The 26,504-nt window shown below is 42.5% G+C and overlaps 1 protein-coding gene across 1 annotated transcript in view; it reads right to left on the bottom strand.

The window, feature by feature from the left end:
• Nucleotides 1-1,035: 1,035 nt before the first annotated feature.
• LOC141052450 (solute carrier family 46 member 2-like) overlaps nt 1,036-26,504 on the bottom strand; it is a 47,043-nt gene continuing 21,574 nt past the window's right edge. The window contains exons 2-5 of the mRNA XM_073549687.1: nt 24,175-25,234; nt 22,356-22,439; nt 6,888-7,044; nt 1,036-2,213 (exon numbers count right to left, since the gene is read on the bottom strand). Coding sequence (XP_073405788.1) covers nt 2,144-2,213; nt 6,888-7,044; nt 22,356-22,439; nt 24,175-25,198 — 1,335 coding nt within the window. The 5' untranslated portion in view covers nt 25,199-25,234 and the 3' untranslated portion in view covers nt 1,036-2,143. The remainder of the gene's footprint in view (nt 2,214-6,887; nt 7,045-22,355; nt 22,440-24,174; nt 25,235-26,504) is intronic.

Raw genomic sequence — 26,504 nt, 5'->3', positions numbered from 1 at the left:
GTAGCAGTGCTAGCGCCAGCGCGCTTAAGCTCCATTTACTTCAGCAGCTAGCGTCCTGCATCGCGCTTGCGACATAGTGGTGCCTTCTCTGCGGCTCAGTTCACGCCGCGCTGCGGTTGCAGTTCTGCCGGGCGTTCGCAGTTTCGTCGCCACGCGCCTTACTTTACGGTAGGTCTAGAAGGAGTAGTCCTGTTGTTTAAGGCTACTCCTGTGACCTTTAATACCGTGTCTCTATCGCTGAGAGTCTGTGACCCTGAACAGACTCCGCGTTTAGTTTATGCTGTATGCCTGCAGCTCTGTGAGTATAACAGAGCTTGCTTTAGTGCACTGGGTGCCGTCAAACCCTTGTGCACATTACCGCCTTAGTGCTCTGCCTCTTTTAGCAGCGTTTTTTCCATCCACCGCACGGTGGACCCCGAGTGGCGAAGGCACTTTATTTATTTTTTATTTAGTGTCTTCCGCCACTCCTAACACTTGATTAAACACAGGTGGATTATATTTATCATCATTACTCATTTAGGAGGACAACATTGGATCATTGAGAGATCCACAATGAACTTCTGGAGTGAGTTTGCTACTGAAAGTAAAGGGGCCGAATAATATTGCACACCCCATTTTTCAGTTTTGATTTTCCACAAAAAATTAAAATAATCAATAAATTTCATTCAACTTCACAATTGTGTTCCACTTGTTGTTGATTCTTCCCCAAAAATTTACATTTGGTATCTTTATGTTTGAAGCATGATATGTGGGAAAAGGTTGAAAAGTTCCAGGGGGCCGAATACTTTCGTAAGGCACTGTAACTTATCATGAACAAAATGGCTCCACACTGTGTTCCTGAATGTCATCCTCTGTTATCCCTTAGCAAACACCCACAATGGGAGGAGAGGAGTGACATCACACACATGTGAGCAAATTCGGCCCATATTTACTGCAGTGCAGTAATGTGAGCTAGTTGTACATTAGGTTTTTGTGTCAAATTTCAGTAGCTGCTCCCCCTAGTGCTTAAAAGTGGAAATACCAAACTTTTTAAAATTATTTTTCATATTTTACTAAATTATACAGAAATGATAATGATAAGAAAATTTTAACATTAATTCTTTACATTTTTTCAATTGCTGAAAATTTTTTTTTTCATGGCACCTTCCCTTTAAAGGGAACTTGTCACCTGATTCATGTTGCTCAAATCTCGGGCAGCTTGAATCGGTCTGGCTGGATGATTGTAGCCAAGCATATTTTTTATGTAATGTTCCAGTGTTACATAGAATATATACTTTAAAGACCCACCCCGATCAGCTTTTCCCAGCGGCACTGCAGGTGATTGACAGGTCTCTGGCTATGAAAGATCCGGCAATCATCTGGACTGGTGCTGACTGCTGATTCCAGGAGTCGGCAGTCATGTGACTGCGAGTATGTGTTATGCTTAATCCTGGCCACATTCCAACTAGACTGTTTCCGGCCTCATTCAATACACATGTGTTGTGCAATGCTGTGCCCGCCCACCTAGTCGGAATGTGGCCAGGAGTTTGCATACATGTGGTCATATGACCACTGATCCTGGCATCGGAGAATCCGCACAGTTCAAAGTGAGTGCAATGTGAGGAGTCACAAGTTTGCAGTCACAGAGTGCCTTGTTGTACCAATGAAATCCTAGACATACGGAGGCATGATGAGGTTATTTGCTGCCTTTTTGAGAGGGGCTAAAACCCTCATTAACATTTGAAATTCAGTGTAAAATATAGAACTGTATTGTGTGTCATATTTGGCACTGAGAGGCACCTCCTTGTTGCATTGTTTTGTAATTGATTGATATTGTAATTGATATGAATCATATTCTATGTGTTCAGAAAGAAGCCATTGCACAATATTATCTCCATACTGTTCTGTATTCTGCGCCTTACTCCGTCCCAACAGAATACATTACAGAGGCATCACAGACAATGAAGTCTACACCCAAGAGACATCTGTGATCAAGTTAGAATTTCAATGACTGTGTTTCTCACTGCTTGCATGGTGATGGCACACTAGGTGTGTGATTTAATGACCAATTTATAGTTGGGAACAGTCTGCCTGTAGTTGTGCATAGTGTTTACACTGCTGGTTCCAATGGCGATGGGAGATGTTTCCACATTGATCAGGAACCTCATTGTGGATCCGTAACCACTACATTGTTCTGTTGATCTCTTCTGGACCAATTATGGTAGGCTGCAATACTGGAAAAAAAAAAACAAGAAATACTATAATTCTATAACTATTCTTGATTATTTAAAAAAAATCTGTTTTATGTTTTCTAGGAAAAGTCATTGTTTATATCAAATTGATAAAAATCTGTCAAATCGCATACTTGTGGTCACATGACCGCCTGCACCTGGTTTCGGGGAATCCTCACAGTGCACGCAATGTGAGGATTCACAAGACTGCAGTTATACAAAGTGACTGCCGACTTGTACTCCAAGGCTGGACAACCCTTTTAATATATATGTCTGAAATGTAAAAGGTCTGTTTGAAAGCTGGCTAATAGATATTACATTAACCTATATCTTATACAGTTATGTGCAAAATAATAGCAGTGTGTTTAAAATAACTGAGAAAAAGCGCAATTCTCCAATAGCATTTATTTCCCTATACACTGTAGCGTCAGAATCTCTGCATGCTTCTCATTCTCCCCTCCCCGGTCCCGGCAGGGTTACCGACTCATTTACCGCACTGGCCCTTGTCTCATCCCACCTCCTCCAAAACCATCCAAAATTGTCCCCAGCCATCCATGCCAGCCCCTCCCGTTCCAGCTCTCTGCCTCTTTGGGGGTCAGCTAACATGTGTCCAAGGTCCGTCCTGGAGTAGCACTTGGCGTCCGTCAGGAGCGAAGTTTAACCCCACCATCAGGGGCTCCAGCAGAGAGTCAGGTGTTTGCCTGGTTACACATTTCCAGGCTCTCCTTTGTCCACTTCACAGTGGTTCCACTACCATGAATGACAGTTTGCTCAGGCCATGGAATCCACTGGCTCTCAATCTACCTCTATCTCTGACTTATACCAGGAAGTCTCCCGCCAGAAAAACCAGCAGGACAAAATCTTATCTTATCTGTTGATAGTAAACAACAGCTTGGACACGCTGACATCTGCGATCTCATCTGCTCCTGTCCAAGTTGAGCCATGGCTCACGAACCTACCAGCTATCTTCCTGGTTACGGACCACATCTGTTGGGTTCACCACATTATGACGGTGATCCTACAATATGCTCTGGGTTCATCAATCAATACACACTGCACTTTGAACTCTTGGCACATCAGTTTGTTTCAGATCAATCCAAAGTTGCATTCATCATGTCCCATCTTACTGGGGAAAGCTCTGGCGTGACTCAGTCCCCTATAGTAGAGAGGGGATCTCCTTAAAACAGGCGTTCTCTGCTCCAATCTTCTCGGCTCCGAAACGCAACTACTCAATAGGCGATCGAGAACTGTTAGCAATTAAACTGCCTCTCAAGGAGTGGCACTTTTTGCTTGAAGTAGTGATGCATCCAGTAATTATTTACACTGACCACAAGAATATAGCCTATCTGCAGTCCGCACAGCGGCTAAATCATCATCAAGCCAAGTGGTCTCAGTTCTTTACCCGTTTTAAGTTTATTCTTCTGGCCGGCGGACAAGAACATCAAGGTGGATGCACTTTCCAGGTCCATTCTGTCTTTTGACCAGGAGGAAGAGCCTCAACACATCATTGACTCCTCCAAAATGGTCACTATCTCAGGTGGATTTGTCCTGGGTTCTATTCGGAAAGACCTTTGTCGCTGAACCAGACAGGAAGCGGGTCCTTCAATGGGGTCACTCATCTAAATTGGCTGGTCATGCTGGACAGAAGAAAACGGCTCTTCTCATTTCACAGCATTATTGGTGGCCTTCGATGTGCAAGGATTTTGCAGATTTCATCTCAGCCTGTCCCTCCTGTGCCCAGGATAAGACTCCAAAACAACTTCCTACCCATAGGTTACTTCCTCTCCCTGTACCATCAGCTCCTTGACACCTTGACAGCATATTGCAATGGAATTAATTACCGATCTCACTGTATGGGCCAGATGTACCGTTATTTGGGTAGATGTTATTCGCTCCTCTAAGATGGCCCATTGTACTCCCCTCTCCAGTCTCCCACCTGCTCCTGTGCTTGCCAAGAAGTTCATCCAACATATCATCCGCCTCTGTTACCTCTCTGTATAGTCTCTGATAGAGGTATACAGTTTACATCTTACTTCTGGAGGGCTACCTGCAAACTACTAAATGTCACCTTGGACTTCTCTTCAGCCTACCATCCACAAGCCAGGTAGAGAGGGTCAATCAGATCCTAGCCAACTTCCTGTAGCATTTTGTCAATACCCACCACAATGACTAGGTCAGTCTCCTGCATTGGGTCAAAATCTCATATAACAACCATGTGAGTGAATCCTCAGCTAAATCTCCGTTTTTCGTTGTGTATGGTCAACACTCCAATATTTTGTTTTTTGTGGCTAATGCCACTGACATTCCTGTGGTTGAAGCTATCTTCAAGGGCTTCTCTAAAATCTAGGAGGACACCTAGACTATACTAATGAAATCTTCTGAACAGATAAAGAGATATACAGACAAGGGACAACTGGACCCACCTCTGTTTTGTCCTGGGGATAAGGTTTGACTTTCTTCGAAGTATGTCCGTCTCAAGCTACCATCGTCCAAATTGGGTCCTTGTTTCTTCAGTCCATTCTCAAACAGATTAATGTAGTAGCTTAAACCCCTGACCACTTTATGAATCCTCAGTTCTTTCCATGTGTCTCTCATCAAGCATATAATTTTCAGCTCCTTCTTCAAGGACCTGGGTACCATTCCTGCTCCAGTCAGCTTTGAAGATGTTTTCAAGGTTGAGAATATTCTGGTCACAAAAGGGGTAAGAGGCAAAACCTTTCTTCTTGTGGATTGGAAGGGTTTTGGTCCTAAGGAGAGGTCATGGGAGCCCAAGCTGAACATCTATGCCTCACTCCTCCAGGAGAGATTTCTTGCGGGCTTGAAAAAGAATTGGCATAAAGGGGGTACTGGAGTGTAAGCATCCCTGCACTCTTCTCATTATCCCTTCTCCAGGGACGCCGACTCACTCACCGGCCTGGCCCTCCCCCACCCCACCTCCTCCTCCTGCTGCTTCCTGGGGTTTGTACACGCCTGTCAAATCACTGGGCACTGCGATTGTGTCTCGTGCTACTGCTCTCTTAAAGAGATAGCACTCGCCATCCAAAAGTATCTCTCACCATTGGCTGGGAAACACTTATTATTTAAGGCACCTCCACCACTTGAGAGAGGCCTAAGCAACATGTTCACACTGCTTTGTTTCCACGCTTGCTAGTTCTCAGGTCCCCTTTACCTGCCAGTACCTGCTTTTTCCTGCTTCTGTCTGTCTTTACGTACCTGCAGTGTGTTCCTGTATTCAAGATGTACCTGTAAGAATTCCGGACTTTCCTTTGTGCCTGTTAGCCCATATTCAAGATGGAGTCTTGCATCTCGCCCTATCATGGAACGTCCTGTCTGTTTTGTGATTTAAGTTTGGGTCGTTTGTTCCTCTTTGCCTGAGTATTTTCTTGCTGTTGGCTCTTGAGCTCCTGCCTGTCTAGTGGTGGACTCCCTGCTGTTGCTGTTTGTTACTTGGAGCTCTGCCTCTCCATGCACTGCTGCCTACAGTCCCATGTGCATCTTCCCGATAACGGCTATCTGGACTTCTAGTGAGTAGCTGTTCGCCTCTGGAACTGCTGAGGCCAGTAAGGAATCCTGACGTCACCATCTCCTCTTGGTCTGTGTTTGTGTGGGCTGCGTTACTGGACTTGTGCGGGACTTTCAGCCCAAAAGGTACATGTGGTGACCTTCCTCTGTTAATGCTATTCCTGTGAATTGCTGGACTTCTACGTCTAGGTGCCATATGCATTTTCACCTATATGATTGCTGGATTTCTACACATTAGTGCGGTGTGCGTGCTCATCCATAATATCGCTGGACTTCCTCTTTCAGGGCCGTGTGCTTCCTCTCATATATACTGCTGGACTCTCATGTTTAGTGCCTAGTGCACACCTGTGTCATATTACAGTTGGACTGGTTCATATTAGCAGTCGCGCTCTGAGATTTTATGCCTGCCTGTATGCCAGCCGTAGCTGTCTCGCTTACTATGCCTGCCTGCATACCAGCCATCCCTGCCTGCACCTGCCGTTACAGCTGTCTTCCCTTTTGGGGTCAGCTGCCGTGTGCTTGAGGTCCGTCCTGGAGTAGCACATGGCGTCCGTCGGGAGCCAAGTCTAACTCCACGATCAGGGGCTGTAGCAGAGTCAGGTGTTCACCTAGTTATGCCCCTCCAGGCTCTCCTCAGGCCACGGTACAATGGTTCCACTAACACAGACATGAGACAAGACATACACAAAGGCTCTGGGAGCATTGCACATTCAAATCCAAATGGAATCATGAACAAAATACACATTTTTTTAAAATTGAAAATGAAGAAAAAGAAATAACAGGTTGTTTCTTCGCAGAATGAATGACCTCACCAATTGAACGCCATACTGCTATTAATTAGAACACCCCCTTTTATTAAATGAGTCAATAACACCTTAGCAGCGTGTATGTCATGACTGTTGATTCTGTTGGTTGCTCATTACTCGCTTACACCTAGTCATGATTTTTTTCCTCATGTTGTATGATCTTTTCAGCCAAAAACAGTAATTAAACACATTAGTTATGTTAGACTGCAGTTATTTTGCACATAACTGTATGTCTGTTTCTACATTTTTCACAAACATATACATATTTAAAAATAATGTTTTTAATAATCAGATGTGTATAGACACAATGGCTATATACAGAATTAAATACCATATGTCACGTACATACCCAATGGGAATAATGCTGATGAATACCAAGGTACCAAACACAATAAAACAGAATCCACTGTACCAATCTAGCGTGGCTTGATAGAGCTTGTTGAATCCTGCAGAAGAGCTCACTGCCACAAGTTCTATCGCCAGCTGTAGCACAACAAACACTTTGCCTAAAAAAAAATGGAGATCTTAGGTGTACAAGAATCCATGATAACAATTTTAATGAAAACTTATCCAACTACAGTCATCCTCTGTCACAAAGCTCACCCTCCTACTTTGCCATGACTAAAGTATAGAATAAGAGGGAGGCTGGCTTAGATATTTAACCCATTAGTGATGAAGCTAATTTTGACTATAATGACCAGGCCACATTTTTTAAATCTGACCAATATCAGTGTATGCTATAATAATTCTGGAATGCTTCAGTGGATCCCAGTGATTGTGAGACTGTTTTTTTCATGACATATTGTACTTTATGTTAGTGGCAAATATTGAATATGTTGTCGTATGAATAGTTTTGAGCGCAAGTGGTCACTACTCAAATTTGCATCGGGAGCTCTGGTATGCACCTAGTATTGTGGGTGCGCAAGTGACACCAAAAAAAACATTGCTCGTGTATGGCAATAAATCACTGCATATTATTTTTTGGGTGGCTTAATGGTCGCGAAACATGCGGGGCTGAAACTAGAGCATGACACTCGATCTCCTGCAATAACTGAGCATACCTGAGCGCCGAATGCAAGCACGAGCACTTCTACTCAACACTAGATGTTATATCGTTATCATTTTTTTTTTAACTTTTGAAAAACCCTAACCCAATAAACCCAACCCCAAACCTATCCTTAATGGCAAAGAATGAAATAAATCAAAATTATAAAATAAAAATATAATCTGACTAAGGGAGGGATGACATACTAAGTATTGGCTTTTGATCAATGTGATAGACTCTATCACGGTGATCAAAAGGAGCCAATAGGAAAAAATAATCTGCTGCTGCTGGGTGATGGGCAGAAGATCTCGCATGCGACCTCCATTTTTTCTCTCATGAAGAGGAGGCAGAGGGCCAGGTGACTGAGCAGGAAGTAGAGGTATCGGGGGGGGGAGGCTTGGGGACATAATTTCTCTTTCCTTTGACATGTATATCACGTCAGAAGAGAGAGAAATAATTTTAATAGCGGGCATACTTTTTTATACGTAATTGCCGTTCATAACGGTGATCACATGATCGTGTTCTCCAGGGTCTTAGCTACACCAGGTAGCTGAGTCCTTGGAGATTTTCAGACTCTGGGGGGCAATTTTTGCTTATCGCTTATTCCTGATCATCATTTTAAAATAGCAATGAGAGAATAAAGACCCTTAACAGCTACCATTTTAATGTGTATTTGCAATTGTTAAGGGGTTAAATGAGCAGTCAGCCAGCCGACTACACACACAGTACTGATGTGGTGCTGAAACTGCAGAACTAGGACTGGATGGAATATCTGAAGGCCAGGGAATGTGATAATTGAAGCGTATTAGTAATTTATATTACTTCTTTTTGTAAACACATTTAATGAATAATTTTATTTAACTGAACACTAGAGATGAGCGAATATGTTTTGAAAATGATTGCCGAATCCGAATTTGTGATATTCGTACCTTGTTTGTGCTGAATTTATGTTTGTTTTTTTAAACTGTAAATTTGTATTAAGATTTTACAAATTTTAACAAATGGAATTAAATCCGGACATACATTTACATCCAGACGCATAAGAAATAAATTAAATAACAATGACAGGGCAATGCGGAAAGCAATATAGGGAGGAACTCCCTAAAATTATAGAATGTTCAGATGCAAACTATAAGCTGAGCCAATGGGTATTCAATATACCGAGCAAAGCTAGGTATTATAAATCCCCAATATTCCCCCAACAGTAGTATCATGAATACAACCTCTTATGACGGACAAAGAGACAAGACACACACATCAAGGAAAGAGAAAAAGAGGGCAATAAATAATCCTAGAAGAGAATGGACCTAGCATTTAGAAGATAATCTAATCATTTCTCTGAGCCCAGAATTAATCCCAAGGAGCCCAAACAGAATCAAAACAATCCATGCTTGCATTCAAAAGAGCCGTCATATATTCATTCTTCTGATGTCATTAGTTCTATATAATAAGTGCTGATATGAGGTGCGGGAGATTTGTTTCCAGTTAAGAGCAATCAGGCACCTAGCCACTGTGAGAATATGTAATAACGTCTTGGCTAAATTTTTCCGCATCCCCTTAGGAGTAATATTTAACAAATATACAGCTCCGGCAAAAATTAAGAGATGACCATATCAAAACCCTGTCATGGGCAGTCCATTCTCCAGACCTAAACCCCATTGAAAACCTCTGGAATATAATCAAGAGGATGATGGATAGTCACAAACCATCAAACAAAAAACTGCTTAAATTTTTGCGCCAGAAGCAGTGTGAAAGGCTGGTGGGTGACAAGCATGCCAAGACGCATGAAAGCTGTGATTTAAAATCATGGTTATTCCACAAAATATTGATTTAGAACTCTTCCTGAGTTAAAACATTAGTATTGTTGTTTCTAAATGATTATGAACTTGTTTTCTTAGCATTATTTGAGGTCTGAAAGCACTGGGTTTTTTTTCTTAATTTTGACCATTTCTGTTTGTCAGAAAAAAAATACAAAATTTATTGCTTGGAAATTGGGAGACATGTTGTCAGAAGTTTATAGACTAAAAGAACAATTTACATTTTACTTAAAAATATACATATAAAAATCAGACAAACTGAACATTTGAAAGTGGTCTCTTAATTTTTGCTAGAGCTGTATAGTCGGCTCCAGTCCCACCTTTACATATAGAACCTTGGAAATTAACACTCTCACTTGTTCCCAGAAACCCATGATCCCAGGACAAGACCAAAAAATATGACACTTGTGTGCCTACATCAGAGCCACAATGCCAACACATATTTGAAATTGAGATGTTCAATCTGTGGAGGTCAGGAGTATGATACCAAAACATTAGAATTTTATACTGATTTTCCTTGTAAAGTGCAAATAGACTTGGCTGCTTTATCCCAAATAATATTCCAGCTTTCAGTCGATAGTCCCCTTCCCAGAATAGATTCCCACTTGAACATGTAGGAATGTTTCAATTATTGCCCTCCTTGAGAAGAACTCAATATTTTATTTATGTCTGATATCAATCCTTTAGTCGATGACCCTTTCCTGCAGATACTCTCAAATTCTGTCTGTAGAGAGACCCCAGAAGGTCCATAAAATGAAGAGGCGAAGTGTTTGATCTGTAAGCACTGGTAAAATTCTTTATTAGTAATAGCAAACTTGGACTTGTCTTCATCAAATGTCAGGAGCTCCAGCGTGTCCCCATCTATAAGGTCCACAAACTTAAAAAAACCTGCAGAAGACCAGGGGTGAGCCACCGCATGTTCCAAACTGTTTGGCAACAGGGGTTGAAATATTAATTAAATCAATCGCGAGTTAGGGAAGGCCAAAGTAAACCTCCTCATACAAGAAAGCCAAATCTTCCTCGTGAGCCGTATAGTACCCAATAGACCCTCTGGGGTTCTAATGGACTTATTTAACCATAATAGTGAGTTTGGGTGAGTTGGAGCTAACCATAATTTTTCAATTTCTGTCCATTTGTTGTATGCCTATAACGAAGCCCACGAGGGAATTCTACATAGGTGAGCGGCCCAATAGTTATTTAATAATATCAGGAACTGATAGACCCCCCCCTGTATTTTGAGAGACAAGGATATGCTTAGATATCCGTTGATGCATGTCATTCCAAATGTACCTCAGCATAGCTGCCTGAAGGGATTTAAGTTCACTCACATGGGGACTCTGACTAGTAAGGTCTCAAAAAAATAAAGTAACTTAGGATGGAGGGACATCTTAATTGAAGTACTATGACCAATTTGTGAGAGCAAGAGTGGTTTCCATCTATCCATCACTTTCTTTAAGTCACTCAAAAGTGGTGGAAAATTAGTGGTATATAGGTTACCATAAGAAGAAGACAGGTTAACACCTAGATATTTAATTGCCTTCAACTGCCATCTGAATTTAAAATTTAGTTTTAAATGATCTAGTGCATCAGGAGGAATATTTAATTGGAGGGCTTCTGTTTTTGGAGTATTTAGTTTATATCCCGATATTTCCCCATACTTTTTTATATCTTCCATCAGGTAAGGCTACTTTCACACATCAGGTTTTCGGCGTCAGGCGCGATCCGGCGTCGTGCCGGAACGCCGGATCCGGCAAATGTTTAGTAAAACCGGATGTGACGGATCCGGTTTTCTGCCGGATCCGTCTTTTTCTTGACAGACAAAACCGGATCCGTCTCATCCGGTTCATCCGTTTTTCTATCCGTTTTTCGACGGATTACGCCGGATCCGGTTTTTAAAATTGACCCTTGTGGCCTTCCGAACGGGATTGGCTACTGGAAAACTATATATAGAGTGTTCCTACAGCCCTTCTTTGACAGGCTGTCGAGGAGAAAGTGCAGGTTGGAGAGAAGAGCAAGTTACTGGCGAAGATGGATGTTGTCATTGGAAATATTTTGAAGAATTTGGCGGATTTTATAGCGGAGGCGAATCGTTTGAGGGTGATTGTTCTGGAGAAGGAGAGAGCGAGACAGCAGCGCATCAGGCATCGTAGACGACGTTTGTGGATCCACCCCATCACAGCCAAGAGAATGACGCGTGGGGTCTATTCTACACTCTGCATGGACCTTCGACGAAACCCGGATACATTTTTTGGATATGTTCGGATGAAAATGGAGAATTTTGATTACTTGGTGGAGCGCATTGCACACCTCATAAGAAAAGCAGACACCTATTGCCGCTTCTCTGTTTCACCCGCAGAGCGTCTGATGGTGACTATAAGGTAAGCCACATTTATTGGATATGCTCGCATCAGAGCACACTTTCACTGCAATCTTGTTGGTGGTAGTTTGTATCTCCAAGTGTTATAGCTGAGTTTTGGTATGTAATGCTGTGATTTTAAACTAATTGATTGTTTTTTAATTCCCCACAGATTTCTTGCAACTGGAGAATCCCTTTCGTCACTGCATTTCCAGTACAGACTCGGGATTTCCACCATATCAGGAATAGTGAAGTACACATGCCGTGCACTGTGGGACTCCTTAGCTGAAGAGTTTTTACCAGAGCCCACAACAGAGAGGTGGATTGAAATTGCTGACAAGTTTCAACAGATATGTCAGTTTCCCAACTGCTTGGGCGCTGTGGACGGGAAACATATCCGCATTGTAAAGCCAGCCGGATCGGGATCGGAATATTTCAATTACAAGAAATATTTTTCAATTGTCCTCATGGCCATCGCTGATGCGGAATACAAATTTATTGCTGTGGATATTGGGGCCTATGGCCGCTCCAATGACTCTCAAGTTTTCAAACTGTCTGCCATGGGGCGTAAACTGTATGGAAACACCTTCCAGTTCCCACCCCCTAGACCGCTGCCGCAAACATCTGGTCCACCTATGCCATTTGTCTGTGTAGGGGATGAAGCCTTCCAGCTGTCAGAACACCTTTTGAAACCATACTCTAGCAGAGGATTGACAAGACCAAAACGCATTTTTAATTACCGCCTCACAAGAGCAAGAAGAATGGTTGAATGTACCTTTGGTATTCTGACAGCCAAATGGCGGGTCCTATTGACTGCGATCAACCTCAAGACAGAAACTGTTGACGAGGTGATCAAAGCTTGCGTGGTACTCCACAATTTTGTTATCTGCAAGGAACCCATTTCCATTGAGGACACCTCTGAAGAAACCACCTTGCAAGATTACCATGACATTACCACTAGAAGTTCTGTGACGGTTTCAGTAATGAGGGACAATTTTGCACTATACTTTATGTCACCTCAAGGCAGAGTACACTGGCAGGATGACAGAGTGTGAAAGATTTGTGCCCTAACCAAACTTGTGTACCTTCTGTACCAACCAAAGTTGGCTATCTTGTCATGGTCTCTATTTTTAGCTTTAGGCCACAGGTGTGTACCTGGTTGTGTTTTATGCAAAGTATTTCACCTTTTAACAAAAGTTGTGTACATTGTTATGAAATCACCAACAATAAACACAACTTTTTAGGTGAAATACTTTGCTTCAAACACAACCAGGAACACAACTGTGGCAAAAAGCTAAAATTTACCCACAGTTATATACCTGGTTTTGAATACCTTTTTACCTTTTAAATACCCTTTATTTAACCTTTTTTTTAAACATATTTCGCCGCAGAAAGAAATGACAGACAACCAGTGTAAACAATAATTTAACTTTTTATTTAAAATATTTTTTTGTTTGTAAACTGTTATTAAAGTTAAAAAAACTTTTTTAATAAAGGTTTGAAAAAAACATGGGCATTTTTATTACAAAACACATCATAAATCTGTGTAGTGTGGGGTGGAAATACTGCTGGAGGGGCTGCGGGACACTTCGACACTGGGAGTGTGGAGAGAGGATTGGGATCGTGGTGGGGAAGGAACAGTTAGAGGTGATGGTGTGGAAAAAGCTACAGAATGGGTGGACATGTGGGAGGCAGAAGAGGTGGTGGGCGGTGGAGTGGAGGGTTGGGCAGGGACTGTAGGAGCAGATGATGTTGATGGAAAGTTGTATGGGGAAGGAGTTTGGTACGGGGAAGGAGTTTGGTACGGGTAAGGAGTTTGATACGGGGCATGTTGCTGGAAGTGGGGAGATGACTGGTACTGGGGAGGTTGCTGGTACTGGGGAGGTTGCTGGTATGTAATAGGAGGGGGAGGATGGAAAGTGGCTGGAGGGGGTGCAGATGTAATAGGAGGGGGAGGATGGAAAGTGGCTGGAGGGGGTGCAGATGTAATAGGAGGGGGAGGATGGAAAGTGGCTGGAGGGGGTGCAGGTGGAGGAACTACAGTGGTGGGAGGTGGAGGTTGGGAGGTAACCTGCTGTAAAGCACCGTGGCACGAATGCATTACATGCATCTGCTGGGTAGGAGATAGTGTTGCCATGCGCTCCACAACAGACCTGAAAAAGGTGTGGTTTGGCGAAGAACTTGCTTCTGAATGCATGGTTTGCAGAAGTGTCTTCACCTCCAGAATGCTGGAGTTGATCTGCTGAAAGCCTGCGGAGATTTGCTCTGACAAGACTTTTAGACAGTTCTGGAAAGATGCATTCAGATGCAAGAACTCTGGCGCATAACTCTTTTCCTGACCCCTCTGCCGCTGCCGCCCAGTACCCGCAGGTGTACTAGAGGTGGCAGGGGCAGAAGGGTGGGGTAAAGGGAAAGCGATCTCCTCACCAGCAGCTTCATGTAATGTAGGCGGCCACGATGCTCCTGTGCTGGTGGATGGGACAGATGGGTCGAATGTGTGGGAAGGCTGGGAAGGTGCAGATGTACCGGGGCGGTCGAAGTGTCCCTCGGTGCCGGTCTCCTCAGGGATCGCCTCAGAAGGGTCCAATCGTGCAGGCTCCCGAGTGCTGCTCACCGTGCTGTGGAATAAAGAGAAAAAAACAATTAAAATAGTGACATGGTATGGCCCTGGCTGAAAAAAAAAAGTTACATCTAAACATTTTTTTGTCACATGTGGTGTGTAATATTTACCTTCTGGTGAGCATTGTCTCCCGGAGGAACGACAGGGCTCGTGCGTACTTGTACTTGCTCCTGCGTCCTCCAGATCCACTCGGGGCCCGCATCTCTTTATTGAACTCCTTCTTGAAACGATCCCTCACAGACCGCCACCGCTTCACAATTCTCTCCCCTGAAACGAGAAAGGACAAAGTGGTTAGTATACAACATCAGTGTTTCCCAAACTCCAGTCCTCATGGTCCCCAGGGGTCATGTTTTCAGGATTTCCAAAGTAAATAGAAATCCTGAACACATGATCCGTGGGGACCACGAGGATTGGAGTTCGGGAAACACTGGTTTAAATCAAGCAACCGGTACTGTATATACTTACGCTCTTTAATCTGGGCCCGAGCTTCGAGGTCCTCCCAGCGGTCCACAAGGAGCGAACAGATTTCCTCCCAGAGTCGTCCGGTAACGATCAGGTCAGCGTGGCGGCGGTCAGCCATATTCCAGAGCGGCTCCCTTTCTCTGATGAGATCGATGAGGCGGTCCACATCAATCCCTCCATCCTCACCGTCAGAGTCGGGAGCACGCTGTGAAGGCTGTTAAAGAAAAAGACAAAAATAACATAATTAGCCTCTACAAAAGAAATGAAATAAAAAGTGCAAAAAAAACAAAGCAAAAATATTTATACTTACACGCTGGTGACCGCCGCGTTGCTGTCGCCGACGACCCTGGGAGGCACTGCGAGGACCTCTTGGCCGAGCACCAGATTGGGAAGACTAGAGAAGAAAACAAAAAATGTTATGTCTTTGGATGTAGGCATTTGTTTGCTGTGTGTGGTCTGCAGAACATTGTTTTCTATGTGTTGTGTGTAGTGTGATGTTTTGTTTCTGCGTTTGATGCAAAAAACTTACCAATTGTGAGCCCACTCCAAGTGTCTGTCCACCCCTTCCTTCTTCTTCTGGGAGCTCCTCTTCATCTTGTGATTCCTGTTTTGAAATAAAAGGCAATGAATACACATATATTACAGAGATGATGGATTTTGGAAATAAAAACTTACCGTCAAATGCTGACGATGCGAGGGAGGGCTCCCAGAAGATGTGCTGTCTTCCTCATGGCCAGACTCCATGGCTGTGGGTGGTGTTTCTGCTGCTGCCATTGCTGCTGCTGCTGCTGCATCTATTGGGCGGCTGTTGAATAAAGAGAAACAAAGGGCCAATGAATATCTTGATATTCCATAGCCCTAGTTTGGAGGAATGGGGGATTTGATAATTACCGTCTCTCATCTGCTGCTGGACTCCCCTCCCGTTGTTCAGCATGCTGCTCCATTTGGGGTGGTGCTGATGGTGCTGCTGCTGCAGATGTCTGCTGCCTTCTCCTGCTCCTGGTTCTTGGCTTGGGTGGCATGTTGGGTGTGGCTGAGGGTCCCATTGTCTTGCTTTTATATATGTCCTGTGGGCAGAGCTACTGAGCATGCTCAGACCAAAGAAACCGGATCCGGCCGCCAGATCCGGCTTTCGCCGGATCAGGCGCATTGCGGCGCTCATAGGCTTTCATTGTATGAAAAAGCTGGACACGCCGGATCCGGCGTGTCCGGCTTTTTCGCCGGAGACAAAAAACGTTACAGTAGCCGTTTTTTCCAGACGCCGGATTGCGTCACATTGCCGGATCCAGCGAAAATCGGATGAAACGCATGGCCATCCGGCTCGATCCGGCTCTAATGCAAGTCAATGGGGGGGAAACCGGATCCGGCATTGCATTTCGCCGGATCCGGTTTTAGTCAAAAGCGCCGGATCGCGCCTGACGCCGAAAACCTGATGTGTGAAAGAGGCCTTAGGCAGAGTAATATGAAGGTTGATTAGGGTTAAAAGCACATCGTCTGCGAATAGGGAGATCTTAAACACTTTATTCCGTACCTCAATTGCCGAACTGTATGGATTTTGTCTTATCATTTCCGTTAGAGATTCAATACATAAGACATATAATAGGGGGGATAAAGGCCAGCCCTGGTGGGTACCATTTGATATTTTAAATGAGGGAGAAGTAATAAAGGGAAGTTTAATAGAGGCTGTAGGGGAAATATACAGAGCTCCTATAGCTGTTAGCAAGGGGCCCGAGAAGCCAAAAACCTTCAGTGTCTGAAATAGGAAAGACAAATTAAGACGGTCAAACACCTTTTCTGCGTCCAAGCTCAGCATGATAGACTGCAATTTATTTCTATTAGCAACCTCTATTAAGTCTAAGACCTTAGTGTTATCCCCCCCGACGATTAGGAACACATCCCACTTGGTCCTTATTGATAAGTTGAGGGAGCCAACAATTTAATCTATTAGCCCATATACGAGTGAATATTTGTAAATCAGAATTTAATAACACAATTGTATGGTATTTTGAGCAATATAATGGAGTTAGGTAAGAATGACTTAGCGTATCTGGTATGGGACACCCTCTAGGAATGAGTTAAATAGTTTGACCACATGGGAAGAACGCTCCTCTGCATAGGATTTATAATATAAATACTTCAACTTGTCAGGACCTGGGGATTTACCTAACGGAAGGTCCTATAAAATGTCCACCACCTCCTCCTGTGTCACCTGTTGATTAAGGAACGGCAAAGCCTTAGAAGAAAGAACTAAGTGTTTCAATTTTGATAAGAAGTTTCATTATCCCATTCCTGTCAGCCTTAGTTATAGGGTAAGAATCTTGTAAATTATACAATTTTCCATAGAAATTATAAAATATTTCCGAAATTACCGCTGGGTTATAGTGGATCATGCCATCGGCTCCTCTCAGAACATGGGAATGGGCGCTCAGGGTTTTATCTCTCAATAGTCTAGCCAAGAGTGTGTGAGTTTTATTACCCTTGTCATAATATTTTTGTTTTGTATAAAGAAGGAGTTTTTCCACTTTACGCATTGAGAGGTCCTTGAGTTTATTCCTAATTGCCACAACTTTATTTAGATCCCTTACAGAGGTTGAGGCTGCCAATCTACTTTCCTCCCTAGATAATTGAGAAGATTATTTATTAAATTCAAACTTAGCATTATTTTAAAATCTGGAACCTTCTTTGATACAGTACCCTCTCATGACGGCTTTATGTACCTCCCACAGAACTGAAGGGGAAGCAACCGAGCCCTCATTCAAATGGAAGAAGTTGGTGAGATGGTTCAATAAAGTCTTTCGAATAGTTGGGACCTTAATTAGGAACTCATTCAACCACCAGTGGCACTCCCTGGTAAACAGCTGAGTGGATTTAAGGTCCAACACCACTGGAGCGTGGTCATCTTATGAGTTATTATGCTTACAAAAATTCCTTTTTATGATTTATAAAATCTTTGAGTGGCATTGCCTAGCTTTATTATTATTTGTATGGTAATGTATATTATTAGGGACCAATCTTGATCTGTTTTGACAAGAGGCATCATCATTAATGAATTTTTTTAACACTATGATTCTTGGGATATAAATAAAATATATATTTTAAACTATACATTCTTGTGCCTGTCCATTTTTAGTGGGAGGCTTGTGTGTTTTCATGCTTTGTATTGGAATGTGTTTTTGCTAATTTAACCACTTTCTGCCATCTGACTTACTATCCCGTCCATGTGACCTGGGACTTAATTCCCATGGACAGGATAGTAAGTGCCGCTGATCACGGCCGGGTATCAGCTGATTATCACAGCTGACACCCAGCACATGATCGCAGTGTACAGGGGGCACAGGGAAGAATCACTCAGGGAGGTGTCTCCCTGCGTGCTTCCCTGGACCCTCAGAACTGCGCGATGTGATCGCGCTGTTCCGAGGGCCTCCTTCCCTGCAGTCCCACGGATCCAATATGGCCACGGGCACCTTCGGGGTCCTGCAGGGAGGTGGCTTCCTCAGTGCCTGCTGAGAAAGCCTCCAGCAGTGCCTGCAGATGGCTGATCTGACACACTGATGTGCAAAGTGTCAGATCAGCGATCTGGCACTTTATTATATTGTTCCAGTGTAAGACAATATAGTAAACTAAAAAAAAAAATCATATGTAAATATAACTTTTTAAAAAAATCCTAAATAAAAAAAATCCACAAATTCTTTTTTTTGTAAATAAAAAAAAACAATAAAAATACACATTTAATATCGCCACGTCCGTAACGACACACGGAATAAAGCGATGCAAAAATAATAATTTTTTATATAAAATTGTTTTTATTGTATAAAAGCGCCAAAACATAAAAAAAATGATATAAATAAGGTATTGCTGTAATCATACTGACCCGAAGAATAAAACCGCTTTATCAATTTTACCACCAAGAAATTCACGAAATGCTGTTTTTTGTTCATTCTGCGTCCAAAAAATCGGAATAACAAGCAATCAAAAAATGTTACGTGCCAGAAAATGGTACCAATAAAAACGTCAACGCGTCCCGCAAAAAATAAGACCTCACATGACTCTGTGGGTCAAAATATGGAAAAATTATAGCTCTCAAAATGTGGTGATGCAAAAACTATTTTTACAATAAAAAGCGTCTTTTAGTGTGTGACAGCTGCCAAACATAACAGGGGGTTTGATTTACTATTTGGGGGGGTTATCACCCCCTTAGTTAGGGAAAAATAATAAAATTAAAAAAAGTATTTATTTCCATTTTCCCATTAGGGTTAGGGGTAGGGTAAGGCTAGGGTTAGGGTTAGGACTAGGGTTAGGGCTGAGATTAGGATTAGGGGTGTGTTGGGGTTAGGGTTGGAGTTAGAATTGGGGGGATTCCACTGTTTAGGCACATCAGGGGCTCTCCAAACGCAACATGGCATCTGATCTCAATTCCAGCCAATTCTACATTGAAAAAGTCAAACAGTGCTTGTTCCCTTCCAAGCTCTGTCATGCGCCCAAACAGAGGTTTACCTATGGGGTATCAGCGCACTCAAGACAAATTTCACAACAACTTTTGGGGTCCAATTTCTCGTGTTACCCTTGGAAAAATAAAAAATTGGGGGCAAAAATATCATTTTTGTGGAAAAGAATACAATTTTTTTATTTTTTTGGCTCTACGTTATAAATATCTGTCAAGCACTTGGGGGTTCAAAGTGCTCACCACACATCTAGATAATTTCTCGGGGCTCTAGTTTCCAAAATGGGGTCGCTTGTGGTGAGTTTCCACAGTTTAGGCATATCAGGGGCTCTCGAAATGTGACATGACACCCGCAGTGTAAGGTGTGGACCTCTGGTAACCACTACCCCGGCTATTGAGGACCTAGACAGGGAAATACTGAGGACACTTACCCGCAGCTACAAGGGGTCGAGGATTCTGTGTCTAACGTGAGTATGAGCAGCCTGGAGTTGGGACCTGAAGAGATCTGAGTTGCTGTGAAACACTCATCACCAGCAGGACCAGCGGTCACGTGACAGCGTATCAGAGAAAGGGGCGGAGCTACAGCAAAGCCCCACTGGGAGCCGACAGCAGCACAGAAATGCAGCAGTGAAGAGGAAGAAACAGTAGACAATGCAGCAAAGCAATATTTTCATACAAAGAGAGGGCGGTGAGGTACAGCAGGGACAGCCAGAGGGAGGTCAGGACATAGCCAAAGGTCATACACAGAGCGGGCGGCGAGGTACAGCAGGGACAACCAAAAGGAGATCAAAACATAGCCAAAAGGTCATGCACAGAGAGGGTGTCAAGGTACAGAATCAGCAGATGGAGGACTTTAACAGGGACGAGACCAGATCAAAATCCAAGCAGACATACAAAGATAGGCACGAAGCACAGGCAGAACAGGGTCAGCCACAATCAGCTCAGAGTATAAATGACAGAGAATGGCTATAAGAACCCTCCCAAGATCCCAAAGAGAGGCCCTCCACATTAACTCTTAAACCACCTAACCTGCAAACCCAGTGAACCATGACACGCAGACCATTCCATCAAAGTCTGCATTCCAAAACGTCACTACTTCCCTTCCGAGCCCTGAGATGTGCCAATACAGTAGTTTTCTCCCACATATGGGGTATCAGCGTACTCAGGACAAATTGGACAACAACATTTGGGGTCCAATTTCTCCTGTTACCCTTGGGAAAATAAAAAAAATTGGGGACTGAAAGATCATGTTTGTGGAAAAAATGTGATTTTTAATTTTCACGCCCCGGCGTTATAAACTTCTGTGAAGCACTTGGGGGATCAAAGTGCTCACCACACATCTAGATAAGTTCCTTGGGGGGGTCTAGTTTCCAAAATGGGGTCACTTGTGGGGGTTTCCACAGTTTAGGCACGTCAGGGGCTCTCCAAATGCAACATGACATCCGCAGACCATTCCATCAAAGTCTGCATTCCAAAACTTTACTACTTCCCTTCCGAGCCCCGACGTGTGCCCATACAGTAGTTTTCTCCCACATATGAGGTATCAGCGAACTCAGGACAAATTGGACAATAACATTTGCAGTCTAATTTCTCATGTTACCTTGTGAAAATAAAAAATTGGGGACTAAAAGATCATTTTTGTGGAAAAAATATGATTTTTTAATTTTACGGCTGTACGTTATAAACTTCTGTGAAGCCCTTGGGGGTTAAAAGTTCTCACTAAATATCTAGATAAGTTCCTTGGGGGGGTCTAGTTTCAAAAATGGGGTCACTTGTAGGGGTTTTCCATTGTTTAGGCACATCAAGGCCTCTCCAAACATGACATGGTGTCCAATCTCAATTCCAGCCAATTTTGCGTCAAACGGCGCTCCTTCCTTTCTGAGCTCTGCCATGCGCCCAAACAGTGTTTTACCCCCACATATGGGATATCAGCGTACTCAGGACAAATTGCACAATAACTTTAGGGGTCCTTGGGAAAATAAAAATTAGGGGTGAAAAGATCATTTTTGTGGAAAAAATGATTTTTTAATTTTACTGCTGTACGTTATAAACTTCTGTGAAGCTCTTGGGGTCTCAAAGTTCTCACTACACATCTAGATAAGTTCCTTGGGGGGTCTAGTTTCCAAAATAGTGTCATTTGTGGGGGGTTTCCACTGTTTAGGCACATCAGGGGCTCTCCAAATGCAATATGGTGTCCAATCTCAATTCCAGCCGATTTTACATTGAAAAAGTCAAACGGCGCTCCTTCCCTTCTGAGCTCTGCCATGCGCCGAAACAGTGGTTCCCCCTCACATATCAGCGTACTCAGGACAAATTGCACAATAACTTTTGCAGTCCAATTTCTCCTGTTACCCTTGGTAAAATAAAAAAAATTGGACTTGAAGTAATTTTTTTGTGAAAAAAAGTTAAATGTTCATTTTTTTAAAACACTCAGAAAATTCCTGTGAAGCACCTGAAGGGTTAATAAAGTTCTTGAATGTGGTTTTAAGTACCGTCAGGGGTGCAGTTTTTAGAATGGTGTCACTTTTGTGTATTTTCTATCATATAGACCCCTCAAAGTGACTTCAAATGTGATGCGGTCCCTAAAAATAAAATGGTGTTGTAAACATGAGAAATCGCTGGTCAACTTTTAACCCTTATAACTTCCTAACCAAAAAAAGTTGGTTCCAAAATTGTGCTGATGTAAAGTAAACATGTGGGAAATGTTACTTATTAAGTTTTTTGTGTGCCATATCTCTGTGATTTAAGGGCATAAAAATTCAAAGTTGGAAAATTGCGAAATTTTCAAAATTTTCGCGACATTTCCGTTTTTCTAACAAATAAACGCAAGTTATATGAATGAAATTTTACCACTAACATGAAGTACAATATGTCACGAGAAAACATTGTCAGAATCACCATTATCCATGGAAGCATTCCAGAGTTATTACCTCATAAAGGGACAGTGGTCAGATTTATAAAACTTGGCCCGGTCATTAACATGCAAACCACCCTTGGGGGTAAAGGGGTTAATGGACTAAAATGTATGTGTTTTGCCTGCATTATAGTGTTCATGTTTAGGACTGTGACATCTTACCATATGAGGAGCCTTCAACTTGCTTCGATATCATTGATCTGATGGTTGGTGTAGGGATTAATGAAAATATCATCACTAGTCGAGCTGAGAAGTATATAAAAAAATATACATCAGTGCAAAAATAATTGAGAAGAATAGTGCAGCATTTATTTTCCTAATTTTCAGCTGAGCAAAAATGTCATTATTCAAATTATTATTAAATATTCAATTAAAGGAAAGTACAGTAAACTCTTGTCCATAAATAATTTAGGATATAAAGTCATGCATGGAACGTTCATGGAACATAGCTAACATCTTGCTATCTGGAAAAATAAAGCAAAAGTGTAGAAAAGGTTATGTTCACACATTGCATTTTTGCTTAATTTTCTTGCAGCTTGTTATGCAAATTAAGAGTTGCTTCTTACAGTACCAGCAAAAGCTATGAAATTTCAGAAATCTTATGCTCATTTTTTTTTCCTTGACGGAATTGGAAAATTACAGAGTTTTGGAAATCTACTGCATCTCAATTCTTTCAGTGTTTTTGCAGCTTTTTTTTCACCCATAGAAAGTAATGAGTGCAAAAATGCAACTTTTTGCAGCATTTTTGATGGATAAAACTAGCGTTATTAAACATGTATTGCAGACAAATCACACAAACAATCCACACCAAAAGACGCAGCAAAAAAAGTAGTAAAAATGCTGTAGAAACTATGAAAAACAGGCAATTTGAATGTTTTTTACTGCAAAGAGAGTTGTTTTTGGCTGCTGAAAAAAATGCAGAAAAAATGCAACATGTGAACATAGCCAAAAATTTCATATGCACAATTTCCAATAATGTTATGCAGGTCCTCTTATTAGGCTATGTGCCCACGTAGCGATTTTTAAGCGTTTTTGCCGCGATTTTCGGCGCGAAAACGCTTAAAAATCTTGTACAGAACGCCCCCATGCATTCCTATGGCATTCCGCACATGCTGTGCTAATGCTGCGCTTTTTTCCGCGGCGGAATCGCATTGCGGAAAAAATCGCAGCATGCTCATTCTTTTGTGCGGAATTGCAAAGAATTGCGATTCCGCACCCATAGGAATCCATGAGAATCGCTGACTTCCCGCATGTGGCTATGCCCACCATGCGGGAAGTTAAGCGTCTCATGTGCGGTTGGTACCCACGGTGTGGAGGAGAGGAGACTGTCCTCCAGGCCCTGGGTACCATACCCCTGTAAAAAAAAGAATAAAAAATAAAAAATCGGGGTATATTTACCTTCCGATGTCCCGCGCTACATTCCCGGCCTAGCGTTCCCAGTAATGCCTTGCGGCAAGGCCCTGTGATGACGTAGTCTCGCGTGACTCTAGCGGTCTCGCGAGATCGCTATAGCAACGCGAGACTACGTCATCACAGGTCTCGCAAGGCATTACTGGGAACGCTGAGGCCCGGGAATGCAGCGCGGGACGCCGGAAGGTAAATATACCCCGATTTTTTTATTTTTTTTAGCATTTTTAACATCCTATCTTTTACTATTGATGCCGCATAGGCGGCCTCAATAATAAAAACCTGGTCACACTTGTCAAACACTATGTTTGACGAGTGTGACCAACCTGTCAATCACTTTCCAAGCGATGCTTCAAATTGCTTGGAAAGTGTTGAATATCGCACGCGAAAATCGCGACAAAATCGCGATCATAATCGCGGTGAAATCGCGCGGAAAAAAACGCGCGATTTCTGGGAAGGAGTCCGGTTTTTAGTGAGCGTTTTAAAATGCTACGTGGGCCCACAGCCTTACTCTAGCTTATATCTGAATATCTGTTTGTGTGAATTGTTGCTCTGTTCAATGATAAATACTTACCAATATAATACATATATGTTGAGCGCACAAAGCCCATGATTATAAGTCCAGAACCAAACGAAATGATTCCAATAGTAATTAATCCCAAATCGCCTGTAAATCGCGAAAAAATAAGAACTCCTAGAAAGCTGGTGATGTAGGTCATGTAAGCAGCGGCATTGCCGTAGCCAACTTCTACGGGACCCCAATTTAGAGGCTTCTTTAGTACAAACACATTGATTATATCATTAGTTGCCGCAGAAGCAACATTAAAAAGTATTGCACTGACAAACAATGTAATAAGAATGTGCTTCGATGGTGTTTTAAGAACTGAATTTTCCGTCTTGTCCTCTTGTACAGTTCTATTTCTAGAGGCTTTTAAAACTCTGGTGGCCTCTGAATTATAATCTTCTGGTGTCCTCATAACAAAAATGCAGTATAGGATACAAAATGCGTAGCCACCAATGCTACAGAACATAAGAATAGTTCCTTGATGGCTCGTTATATGTAAAAACACAAATAAATATCCTGATACTAAGCTACCTACAAATCCTGCTAATCCATACACCATTTCAATAATAATCAGTTTAAGAGATCGTCTTCTTTCAGAAGAACATGAAGAAGCCCAAGCCATAACACCGGACCAATAGGTTGTGAACCAGCCTGTTAAACCATTCAGTGCTGCAGATCCAAACATCACTTCCACTGGCCATTCCCAGATGATGACAAACAACAAAAACATTCTTGAGAGGAGGTATCCGAGCAATGGCACACATATAGTGACTTTCCTGCTTGTCCTGTCTCCAATTTTTGCTAAGAGATAGGCAGACAGAAGAGGCGTTAATCCTATGATTAGGTTATAAATCATGTAGAAGTTCAAGATGGCTTTCTGTAACATGTCATCTCTACTAAAGTTGGATGGAACCTCTTGGCTGTTGATGGATGTGTTGTAATAATTCCTTACTACCATAAGCAGTGCCGTGTCATAGAAGGAGCTCGCAACCTGAGCCCCTGCAACTACTGGCTCAATCCACATCCGAGACATCTCTGTAGTATTGCAGGTAATTAATCTAAAGAGGACCTATCACAAGAGAAAAACAAAACAATGGCAACATAAATTATAAGAAAAATTCCAAATACATATCATTAACGGAACTGAGGAATTCCCTCGGTATGACAGGGATGGACTTTTTTTTAACTTTAGTTTGTGGAATTTTGATAACACTGAGTTTTCCTCCACTTGTACTCAACTGTGATGGGGATCTGATTCTATAAAGGCTAGGTGAGAAATTCTGGACTGAGGTCTAAGGGGTAACGTTTCTCATTACCTTGGCATGCCAGAGCTGGTATGTCACTCTCCAGAAGGAGAAATGTTACCCCTTAAACCTTGGTCCAGAGTCTCTCACCTAGCCAAATCAGTTCTCATGCTTTGCACTGACAAGTGCCAATAGCCGAAAACACTGTGCCTGCAAATTGAGATTCAGATTTGGCTTTTATCCTAAATCAATCGCAAGACTCATTAAAAGGTTGATAATGACTTGTAGAATCGCTACTTCCAACAGGTGGCGCTATACAGTTCAAATTCTCTTCCTCTCTGAAGAGGCAATTTGCATATCAAACCTAGTGACTTCATTTGCTAGTGCATCCTAACAGCATTTCACGAAAAAAGTACACCTAATCCAAAAAACATCACAGAAAACATAGCCATACTTACCGATACCTGCTCACAATGCCAATATACTGCAAAGTGCAGATAACAGGCGGAGGCAGCATGGGGGAAAAGTACTGATGGACAACCATATGCCTAGTATCCATATGCAGGGGCATGTATTATAGATGCTCATGGATAAGGCTTGCGTGAGGTGCCATTCACACCCGTACAATGTATTGTGCACCATAACGGCATACAGCTTATTGGAAGCCCCCTGAAGGATGGTCACCTCTTTTAATTGATTTTCAGGTTTCCAAGCCTGAAGCAGTTAAAAGAAGCTCAAAAGACTTAAAGGGTTTAAGACTTAAAGGGCTTGTCCACTACAAGAACAAGGCTTCCTTTTCTTGTTCAGTTTGTCTGAAGGTGGAGACAGTGTCGCCAGCGCTGATTGGGCATCACGTGTCACAACACTGCATCATAGTCCCAAGGAGAGAGAGTGCTGACACCATAGGAACCATGTCTCCACGGGAGGTAAATATAAGCTTTATTATTTTATAGGGGCCAAATATTTAGTTTAAGAAGGGGTTGTCCTAGTAATGGCCAACCCCTTGAACAAATGCACAGCAAGTTGTTTTTACATTGCAGTAAATTTGTTAATTCTTTTTAGTGTTTAGCACTTTTCAGGAGGTTTACGGAGAGC

The sequence above is a fragment of the Dendrobates tinctorius genome, unplaced genomic scaffold (genome assembly GCF_039654945.1).
Source record: "Dendrobates tinctorius isolate UK_male_01 unplaced genomic scaffold, ASM3965494v1 ptg000160l, whole genome shotgun sequence".
NCBI lineage: Eukaryota > Metazoa > Chordata > Amphibia > Anura > Dendrobatidae > Dendrobates > Dendrobates tinctorius.
This window is presented reverse-complemented; position numbering and strand designations above follow the sequence as displayed.